This window comes from Labeo rohita, chromosome 16, assembly GCF_022985175.1.
Source record: "Labeo rohita strain BAU-BD-2019 chromosome 16, IGBB_LRoh.1.0, whole genome shotgun sequence".
Lineage (NCBI taxonomy): Eukaryota > Metazoa > Chordata > Actinopteri > Cypriniformes > Cyprinidae > Labeo > Labeo rohita.
In genome coordinates this window covers 24,873,430-24,885,228 of record NC_066884.1, presented here as the reverse complement: position 1 = coordinate 24,885,228, position 11,799 = coordinate 24,873,430, and the positions used below count along the sequence as shown (strand labels likewise).

At 34.5% G+C, this 11,799-nt stretch overlaps 1 protein-coding gene across 1 annotated transcript; it reads left to right on the top strand.

Moving 5' to 3' along the window:
- The first annotated feature begins 732 nt into the window (after positions 1 to 732).
- On the top strand, positions 733 to 10,991 carry stmn2a (stathmin 2a). The gene is made up of 5 exons (XM_051131661.1): positions 733 to 943; positions 2,870 to 2,965; positions 5,156 to 5,331; positions 5,513 to 5,704; positions 9,566 to 10,991. The coding sequence occupies exons 1-5, from the start codon at positions 925 to 927 to the stop codon at positions 9,623 to 9,625; spliced, it is 543 nt and encodes a 180-aa protein (XP_050987618.1). The 5' UTR covers positions 733 to 924; the 3' UTR covers positions 9,626 to 10,991.
- Positions 10,992 to 11,799: the final 808 nt, after the last annotated feature.

Sequence of the window (11,799 nt, the reverse complement as noted above, 5' to 3'; positions counted from 1 at the left end):
TCCACACAATTTTTCCATGGTTTAGACAGCATAAATTAGCAGAACAACGTATTCAGTAGTACAATTAACTGCGCAATCCATGCTGTTGTTTACATCTGAGTATCGCCAATATGGCCGCATGTCCGGGTAACTGACCACGTCTATAGTGGAAGTCAGTGGCTACCATTAACTGTTTGGCTACCAACATTTTTCAAAATATCTAATTTTGTACTTAACAGAAGAAAGAAACTTATACAGGAACAACCTGAGGGTGAGTATGATGACAGAGTTTAATTTTTTTGGCTGAACTATGACTTTATCTGCAACCCTGTTACCCGTTCTGGCATAGACTGTTTTTAGTGACAAATTTTTAATTCAATGTTTATTAAACGTTAATAATGCCAAGAAAAATGACAAAATGACAAAAATCGTAATTACAAACATTTGCAACAGGGTTGAAAAAAATTGCAACTAATTAGCATATTAAACAGGTCATGTATAGTTTGACCTCTCGGTTGGTTATCAGCGTTTTGAGCAGATCAAGAATTTGTTGAAATGGGGGAAAAATGAATTTTAGGATCTATTTTGTACCCTATTCATAAAAAATGTCAGTATTGTTAATAAAGCAACGCATTCATATATGCGTTAAGTATTTAAACCCACATACGACGCCAAGATTAGAAGACACACAGGCGTTCGATTAGATGCAGGCCAGATTTTTTTGCTCCTTCCTTCCTTCCACACGTCAGTGAAGTGAAGTGCTGCCGGTGGCCAATCTGCTGTTGCGCGGACTGGATCATAAGTCAGCCGCTCCCATTCCTCACATCCCTCCGCGCTCCTCATTGTGCTCTGCTGACTCAGTGCCTTAAGCATCATCCGCTCTCAACGCCACTGGCACAAACCTCGACCATTGTGGAAATTAACAAGGATTCAAGAAAGGACACCATGGCCAAGACAGCTATCGGTACGTACTGCGCAATTCTTCACTTGTCTTCACATATTAATCCATTGTTACATTTGTAAACGTGTTAATGGAGACGGAGTCTGTGGAAAGCGTACCATGTCAGGATGCTCGATGCACATAGAATTATACAATGCAATATCGATATGTTTCTTATATTATGTATAGCTTGTTTATGCGTACATTACATTGTAAATAAGCAAACACGACTAGAATCTGCGTTATCGGAGGCAGTGGTACATTTCGCGTTTTTTTTATTAATGCAGTTTATAGCCTAAGCGAAGCGAATGCCATTCAAATTATGAATTAATGTAAAATATCATACGTAAAATTTTCAGAAATGACATGTATGTGTGATGATTGGCGATGGCGCACCTGCTCCTGCTGCCTCACATCATAATGCAGAAAGACCGCACCCAAGAAACACTGCCCAGACAATATAGCCATAAAACCGCCACAAATACCTCCATACCGAGCATTTCCCTCAAGAACTCATATTTAACCAGCGATTTTGCTTTATATGGAATAATCAAGACAATTAGAACAGCTTTTTGTTGTGGATGTCATCGTTCTTGTTTTATAGATACGAAGTCTGAGTGCTGGCATATATGCTGGCATGAGGGATACCAAGGTGACAGATTTTCATTCACACTCCATTTTAATTTTGATTACGCTTTTATGCTTTCAGAAACCACCTAATAAGGCTCATGTGAGATGTAACACACAGGCCTAGCTGCATAGCAATGTTTTCTTGTAACAACATCAATAAAACATTGGCGTAGCTCTGCTTTAAGTGTTTAAAATATATTAAAATATAAGAGTTTATGATCTACTGTGGTATTTCCCATAGTAAAACCCATCTTTATTTTAATGTGGAGTCATTTTAGGAGCAGATGGCATGGGCGGATGTCACTGTTTTTTTTTTTTTTTTTTTTTTTTTTTTTTTTTTTTTTGTTTTTTAGCTTGCAAAATTATTGAAGCTGTAGTCAGCTTTTTGAATCTATCGTTGGCTTTTTCTGTCAGGATTTATTGATTAGTATAAGGCTCCCGAGCTGTGGGCCTGGTTGTTGATATTGATAAAGAACGGCAGAGGAGTTGCAGGAGGCCGAACGGACGCAGACTGGGAGACCGGCCAGCCCTGCAGCAGTGGGATGCTGCACATGGTGGCCTTTGCAGCACCGGACACAAGTATTGACACTGTGTGGACACCAGTATGTGACCCTGGCATGAAAAGACTCCTGTTTGAGAACTGGACATTTAAAGAATGGGATTTGTGTCTCAGCTTAGAATACAACTAATTGATCACTATCATATTTTTCTGATTTAGTCACACTTGCTTAGTGCGTCCTAGTCTGCATGGTGTCTGATGGTAATTTTCTAGCTAATGGGCTGTTGGATGTGCTTGTAATCTGCAAAACGCTACAGAGGGCAGGAAATGCGAAGTGTCATTAGTGTGCCTCCTGCATTTTTCATGAGTCTGCAAGCTCTATTTGTTTGAATGTAGAAAAGTCTCTCCCTAGACTCCATTTTTATGCTTAGGTGAGTTTTTAGGGATTTGCTTAGTGTTATGCATTTGTTATCCACTGAGAAATAGTGATAGTGTTGGGATTTTTTTTTTTTTTTATCCTTTGTCACTTAATTCCTGATATTTAACTATTTAAACCCACTTTATTCGTTGTTCACCGTGGTAATGATATTTATAGCCTTTCAAAAATTAGCTAATGTAGATAAAGTAGCAGTGTTGATCAATCACTCAGTTGAAGCATCATAGAGACAGACACTCGTATAAACTGAAGTACAGGGTATGTTATAAACTCCAGTTGAATCCTCTGAAGAGCTGTAGAGACCAGGCAATATGCTCTGGCCTGTAAACTCTGGTTGGGTGGTTGGGTGTACGACTAACAAGAGGCTAATTATGTGTTGTTCCAGCATACAAGGAAAAGATGAAGGAGCTGTCCATGCTCTCGCTCATTTGCTCCTGCTTCAACCCACAGACACGCAACAACCTGGTCTGTGAGTTTGAAGGTAAGTGAGAGAACAAATCAGTTTGATTTGAAGCTGTAGTGTATATGAAAAAGAGATGCTGTAACTAATATTTTATATAATATAAAATAATAAATAATACATATAAGAACCTAATATATATGTATATATATATATATAAATATGAAAGGCTTATTTGCAAAAACAACACAGTTTTTTAACAATTTTTAAAAATCTTGTAATATTTGTGTTGTATTGTGTTAGCTGTATTTTTTTTGTTGTTGTTATTTTTACTTTATATCAAAATAACCCAACTGCAGTTTGATTGAGATTAATTGGAATTCACAATGAAAAAACATGATTTTTGAAAATAGTTATCTGTTTTTGCAAATAAAATCTTATATATATATATATATATATATATATATATATATACATATACATATATAAAATGTTGATTATTAAACCGATAAAAATGTTAATGCTTTAAAAAATTGATTGTATTTGGAAGCCCATTAAGAAAAAAATGCTTTGGTAAATCATAATTATGACAAAAGGCTAAATTGAGATAAAATCAATTATGATATAAAAAACTGAAATTATTATGACATTAAATGTCAAATTTGAAATATTAATTCATAATTCTAATTTAAAAAATCAAATAATAACATACTAAGTCATTATGAGATAAAGTTGAAATGATGACAAAAAAAGTTTAAATTATGAAATGAAAAGTCATGAACTGACTTTAGAGTCTTGATTGTTTATGTTCCTAAAACTATAAAAATGTTAATACTTTAAAAGATCATTTTATATATCCATTAGTGAAAAAAATCATGCTTTGGTAAATCATATATATGACAAAAAGGCTAAACTGAGATAAAATCAGTTATGATATAAAAAACTGAACTTATGACATAAAATGGCAAATTGTGAAATTGTGAAGTCATAATTATGAGATAAATTTGAAATGATGATAAAAAGTTTAAATTATGAAATGAAAAGTGATAAATATGACAAAAACTTGCTTAGAGTCTTGATTGTTTGTGTTCCTAAATCTATAAAAATGTTAATGCTTTAAAAGATTAATTATATTCAGAAGCCTGATTAGAAAAAAAATCATGCTTTGGTTATCATATTGTTTTGACAAAAAGGCAAAATTGAGGTAAAATCAATTATAATATAAAATGTCAAATTGTGAAATACTAATTCATAATTATGCTAAAAAACAATTATGAGACAAAAAGTCAAAATAACATACTAAGTCATAAATATGAGATAAGTTTTTAAAATGATGACAAAAAGTCTAAATTCTGAAATGAAAAGTCATAAATATGAAATAAATATGAGTCTTAAATTGTTATGTTCTTAAATCTATAAAAATTGTAATGCTTTAAAAGATTGATTATATTCAGAAGCCTGTTTAGAAAAAAAAAACATGCTTTGGTAAATTGTAATTATGACAAAAAAGCAAAATTGAGATAAAATCAATGATATAATAAAGCTGAAATTGTGACATAAAATGTCAAATTGTGACATAAAATGTAAAATGTAAATTGTGAAAATGTCATTTTTTTTTATCATAATTATGATTAAAAAATGATGAGACAAAGTCAAAATGATAACATACTAAGTCATAATGATGAGATAAATTTGAAATGATGACAAAAAGTCTAAATTATGAAATGAAAAGTGATAAACACAAACAAATAAACAAATATACAAACAAATATAAGAATATATTTAAAATATATTCAGAATCTTAATCAGCTGTACTCTTAAATTTCTGGAAGCATTATAAGAAACATAAATTATCTATGGAAGCCCAATTTTTGCCACATGAGAAAAAAAAATCAGTTTATGACTTAGTAAACTATAATCATGACAGAGGCCAAATTGCACCAAAAATCAAAAGTGAGATAAAAAACCCTATAATAACATAAAAGTCTAAATTCTCACATAATGCAAATTATGACATACTAAGTCATAATTAAGATAAATGTCTAATTAATTCAGCAAGATTAAGTTGAAATGATGACAAAGTCAAAATAACGGCAATTATGGCTTACTTCATCAGTATGTCATCACTTTGACCTTTTTCTCATTATTATGACTTAGCGTCTCATTGTTTATTTCTTAAATATGACTTTTTACTTTATGCCATAATTACGATGTACTAAAGGGTTTTGAGTACTTAAGTAAGGTCATTTGACATTGGTGGTTGTCTTATAGATATGGAAGTAAAGCCAATAAATAAAAGGGCCTCAGGCCAGGCCTTCGAGGTGATTCTGAAACCACCCTCACCGGTGTCAGACGTGGCCCACAGCATCACCTCCCCTCCAAAGAAGAGGGATATGTCACTGGACGACATCCAGAAGAAGCTGGAGGCTGCTGAGTACCGCAGAAGGGTCAGTGGAACTCAATGCATCTAAGCTTAATAGCTGGAGCAATTTTATTAACACAGACAAATGTACATGAATCAATAAACACTGGTCAACCACATTAGAATCCATTTAACCTTCAGGAACTGTGTGCCCTTCCATGCCCTTATGTTGGGATGCTTATGCATGTAATGACTTTCCTCAACAGTCCCAGGAGGCTCAGGTGCTCAAAATCCTGGCTGAGAAGCGTGAGCACGAGAGGGATGTGCTGCTCAAAGCCATGGAGGAAAACAGCAACTTCAGCAAGATGGCAGAGGAGAAGCTCATTCTGAAGATGGAGCAGAACAAGGAAAACCGTGAGGCCTACCTGGCAGCCATGATGGAGCGCCTGCATGAGAAGGTCAGCAAAACAGTTAGACTTTGTATATTATTTATATATATTCAAAAAGCATTGAAATATTATTTATGACTAAATACTGTTTAAATGTTGCTAATAAAAACAAATATATTGCTATAATTCAATTGTTGTTTAACTTCTATTATTTCTTTGTCTGCATATATATATAAAATTAATTATTGTTAATGTGTAATTATTATTATAATATAATATATATACACATAAGAATTAAATCATGATTTGGTTAACCAAAAAGCATTTGTGACATATCAGGTGCAAAATGCCATATTTTTCCAGCTGTCAAACAGTTACACATTATATATTATATGTATATATTAAAAATACTTGAAAAGAACATCGGGATAAATTATTATTAATAATGATGAATAAATATTGTTTAAAGAATGTTTTGCAAATGTTGTTTAATTTTTATTTTTTTATCATTTTAAAATGTAATTATTTAATATTACTTTTCGTGTTTACTTTTACAATTTTCTAAAATTTTAATTATAGAGCTGTTAAGCTATTGCATTTTTAATCTAATTAATTACATGTGCCGATTAATTAATCTAATTAATTGCAAACATCAATTCTTTCTAAAAAATTAGCCCCCAGAAGATCATTTGTAACTCACTGAGTAAAATGAGAAAAGCATTGAATAGGCATTACAAAAAAATGTAGCTTTATAAATAAATATTTTGATTCAACATTACATAAATAATGATACAAATATCTAAAAAAAAAATATTGAATATGTAATGATAGGCTACTCTAAATATGAAACTTAAAACTGCCAGTAGGTAGCGGCAAGTCGCTGTTGTATGGTGTGTGCATAAAAAGCAAATGTCATTATTTGCAAAAGTAGATTACATGTAAATACATGATATTTCTCTCAGTTGTTTCACGCAAGTTGAACATTTTCAACTTAAGCAGGAAATTTACATGATGTGTTGTCATGTAAGCCTTATTGACATGTCCGGTTGTATCAGAAAATGGAAGAGAGCGTGTTCACGTGATGTGACGCAAAAAACATTCCGCGAGTAATCTAGAGCAAGTAACACAATGCAAATATCCACTTTTCTTTTGGTGTGCACAATCATTCAATCAGCTGATTCGTTCAAATGGCTGATTAATTCAGAAAACAACGCAAGTGACTGTTTTTATAAATAGGTCACTGATTCATTGACTCAATCAATTTGTTCAAAAACGGATTTATTTGGTAACGAAACACCACTATGTATCACTTGGATAGTTCTGCTGTAACTTTGTTTAGAACTATTTTTGTTGCAAAATTGATCAAAACAGACAATATTGGCGATATTGTGTATTTTTTTTAATTGAATGTGAAATGATAGACTACGCTATCAATGAAAATAAAAACCACCATTAGGTGGCAGCAAATCACTGTCTTATTGTATATGCACACCAAAAGCGAATAAATTATCCATTATTTGCCCAAGTAGATTACATACAGTCAATGCAAAGGTGCAGTTAGATGTGAATTAGTGCTTGGCAACGCAACTGCCGCGAAAGCGTGGTATTCACCTCAGTCATGTGTTCTGTGCAAGTTGAAAAATTTAAACTCAAGCAAGACATTCACATGCCACGTTGTCATGTAAGCCAATCGACAAAGAGCTTATTGCAGCGTCCGTCTATATCAGAAAATGGGGGGAGCATTGCGCAAGTGATGCGAAAAACATCCCATGAGTAATCTAGATTGAGTAACGCAATGCGAATATTCAGTTCCCTTTTGGTGTGCACACACCATTAGTAAGTGAGTCATTCAGTCGTTCAGTCAACTGATTTGTTCAAATGGCTGATTCATTCAAGAAACTGTCTTTATGAATAGGTCACTAGTTCATTGGCTCAATTCATTAACAAATGTGGATTTGTTAAAGGGGTCATCGGATGCTAACTTCCCTTTTACATGTTGTTTTACATGCAGTGGTTTTTAATTAAACTGTAAAAATAATATTCCCTTTTTCAAATCGAGCCATTCTCAGATGCCTGTCGGTATGGCAGGCACCGACAGAGGCTGCTCCCACGATAGTTGATTGACATGAGCGTCTTACCTCAGATTAGCTGTCAAAGTCCGACCTCCACTGTTTCGATGCCGGAGCAGGGATGTAAGTTAGACAGGAATATCTCGGATTGAGCGATTGAGGTGTTGTGTTGCTGGATGTAATAATGAACATCTGAGCTGCTGAAGATGCAGTGGATTACGTTTGTTTGTTAAGGGAATGCGCCTCCCGATCTACATAAATTTGTCTATGTTCACGCGAATCATTCGTGATCCAGCTTCACTTACAGCGGAAGTTAGTATAAGGGTTTTTTTATTAATCTTTGTGATCGCCTTTCCTAATAATGTGCTAGTTAAGCAAGTTTAGCAGCTAAATGCGGCTAAATGCGGCAAAAGTAAACAGGCTCGTCACTCCACAGAGAAAAGAGAGGGGCGGGGCGAGCAGAGCTCATTTGCATTTAAAGCAACCTCGACCAGAATGGGATAATTTTTGCAGAGCTGATTTTGGCAAGGTAAAAAGGGTGTTGTTTTACACAACCATTGAGAATTTTTAACCAAAGCATATTACAGACTTTTCATTAAGACTCATCATATCAACTTGTGGAAAATGGGCATCTGATGACCCCTTTAAGTAACGAAACACCGCTGTGTGTTGCTTGGAAAGGAACAGTTCTGCTGTGGGTTTGTTTGGAGCTATTTTTGTTTGCAAAATTGATCAAAACACACAATATTGACATGGGATGGGCGATATGGGCTTAAAAATGTATCACGTTTTATCACTGTTTCTTTAGAGAAAAGTATTATATTTCCTATTTTTACTGATTATATTTTTCTGTTTACTGTTCTACTTTACAATTTTTTTTATTTTTCTATTTTGGGTAAAAATTGTACACAAAATAGACATAACTGAGTACACACGTACAATGTAATGACTGTTTAATTCATACTGGAAGCCGGGGGGTGCCCTTGCACAGAAACTCCATATAGTACTGACGCAGGTCATCGCTGTAGCTGAATAAAACACAGATAGAGAAATTTTAACTGCGGAAACTTGACAATAAACATACAGTTGTTACAATATATATATTTTGTCTGTGTTCTTAAAGCAATCTTGGTTATTTTTATTAGGATAAAGTATATTTATAATGCAATGCTAATCGACATAGCTTTTATAATACTATAAAATAGTATGATTTCTGCCTCAATCTGTGATATGAAACCACGTCTGATCACAAAAGGTTATTTCAAACACTCGACTATGTTATGAAATTAATTTGGAGAAAAAGCATGTCAATAAATGATATCTTTGTTGGACAGCAGGTTTGTAAACAGGCTCATACACATGCAAAGCTGTGTCGCACACGCTACTGTAGACTTTCTCTTTATTATCGTGGGAAGACTAATTCTTATTGTGGTGAAATTTTTTACGGGTATATCGCAATCTTTATCGCCCGTCCCTAATATTGACAATATTTTGCAAAAAATTAACTTGCTGTTGTATTAAATCACTATCACATTTCCAAACATGCAGGCATTTGGAAAAAAGAACTCTTGCTTGTGTGATATCAACTAAATTATATGATATAAAAATATGACACAACCCATACAGCGGCGGTTTTCCCCTCAGGTCTTGAAGTTTAGAGCCATATGACTGCATTAAATGTATTAATTTTTTTTTTTAACACATTTTTCTCAGATTAACTGCATCAAATTAACAAATTAAATTGACAGCCCTAATATATATAGTTAAGTTTTTAAAAGTATGATTTATTTATTATAAGCCTTTTCATTTTTAAATTAATCATCAGAATTATGATGTATGTGATTTATTTTGACTCTACCAGGAGCGACATGCTGCAATTGTCCGCAGGAACAAGGAGCTGAGGGAAGAACTAATAGCGTGAAGTTATCCTCTTCCTCCTCGTCCTCCTCATCATGCCCTTCATCAACCAACCCGTCATCCTATCCTGCTCACGCACACTCACACACAACCACTGGTAAAACCCAGTCAGAACAACTAGTATCACACTCGTATACTGTTTGAACGGTCTTGCTTGATTTCATAGAGTAACGGAAAGACACAAGTATTATTTTGTAAATACATCTTTTTTTATCTCTTACTCTGTCTCTCTCTTTCTCTCTATCGATCTATCTTTCTGTCTATCAGATTGAATGATATCAAATCAAATGTATCAGATCTACACGATACGTGATGTTAATTCTTTCATTATTATTTGTTTTGGTTCAGGCACGTCTGGTTTGATCATGTGAAAGGTTTTCGATGTTGTGAGTAAGCTGCCCGCTTACGTTTGCAGTGTTCAATGATGTGAAGTTTGGTGTAATTGTGAAGAATGCAAAACGCTTTCAGTGCTCAGGCCCCAGATCAACATAGATTTACATTTTCAAAACGCAAACCCACCCGGACTCATAAATATATAGTGCACTTACGTTTATATACAGCATGATCAAGACATTTTCCTGAACTACTAGCTTGAAATACGAGTACCGACGAGAACAAATAAAAACATGTTAATAGTGTTTCATTTGTAAACAAAATCTCTTCTGTATTTTTAGTTTCTTTGCTTAATATATAAACTGAAATATCACTCTCTTGAAATGTTACGCACATCTGCATGTCGACATCTGCAAACGTACTCTTTTGTTGGCTGACGTTTGGAAACACTGCACCCTTTCTGGACCCTTTGGACTAGAGTCTAGACAGCTTGACATAGCCTGCGTTAGAATACAAAAGAAAAGGAAAAAACCTGCCCCAATCCCTTACATTGATTCTGGCCTTCGACACTCAAGGCTGATGTTTATCGTCTAGCAGGAGTAGACATCTTCATTAGTGCAGCGGTGTAATTAAGGGAGTCGTCGTATCTCTCCGAATGTTCTGACATCTGTCTGGCTTGATAAAATAGGTAACATCTTTACCAGCTGAATGTACCCTCATATACTCCCAACTACAGCCTTTGACGTGTGACTATTTTCTATTTGGTTTGGTTTCGTGCGATCGGAGTGAGTGTGTGTCGGTGTGTGTGTCCACGTTAGGTTGCCCGAGCATTGTGTCCTTTCTCTCTGGAAGTGAAGTGATAGGCAGATGCAGAATATGCACTGAATGATTATGATTTTATTTGGATTTGTTTTTCAAATCACTGTCTCCTCTATAAATATGCTTGAAGTGTCTTCGGCTGCCAAAATTGTCTTTTCCCCCCTCTCATTTCCGTGTGTGCAAACTTTGGTGAAAATAAAGGTTTGGGGTTCTGTGAACATGGTATACTGTGGTGTTTGCTTTTTATCAAGCTTCTGTTCATGTCATTACAGCGCTTCACCAGCAGATGACGGTAAACCTATTATAACTCATGGGCTAAGCTTATTAACAGAATACACTTGAAAACATCCCTGGTGAAAAAACCAGCATATGCTGGTAGGTAGGTTTTGATGCTGGTCCTTTGCTGGTCATGTTGCTGGTCAAGGACCAGCATGAACCAGCTAAGGACCAGCATAAACCAGCAAAGGACCAGCTTAAACCAGCATCAAAACATACCTACCAGCATATGCTGGTTTTTTCACCAGGGGGGGACTTTTCATTGACTTCTATAGATTTTATACTGACCAAACGATATTGTCTATCCCCTAACCCTAACCCTAAACCTAGCCCTCACAGCATGTTTGCATAGTTACACTTTCAGATAAACATCATTTACTATTTTTAATCATTTTTTTAACATTGTGGGGACCAATTTTCTGGTTTTACTATCCTTGTGGGGACATTTGGTCCCCACAATGTAGCAAAAACAAGTACACCCACACACACACAATCCTTCTGCTCCTGCTTCATGAATGTGTGTAATGTGTTTGGATTATTATTATTATAAATGATTATAAATTATTTTTCTTATTCTTTTTACCTGTTCGTTTCATTTAGTTATTTGGGTGTTACGGAGATGTAACATTGATTATCTTTTCACTTCAAACATCTTGATTTTACACACATATCTCATATATTTTTCCGAGCTTACACCAGTTGCAGTGAAGAATAACATTTAATGGATCTTTTCTATAAAAAAAAAAGCAG

Bases quoted from the DNA above. Each gene is read 5' to 3' on its own strand.
- stmn2a (XM_051131661.1), top strand. The intron at 2,966-5,155 runs GTAAGTGAGAGA...GTTGTCTTATAG, and splicing joins CCTGGTCTGTGAGTTTGAAG to ATATGGAAGTAAAGCCAATA. The intron at 5,705-9,565 runs GTCAGCAAAACA...TGACTCTACCAG, and splicing joins TGGAGCGCCTGCATGAGAAG to GAGCGACATGCTGCAATTGT.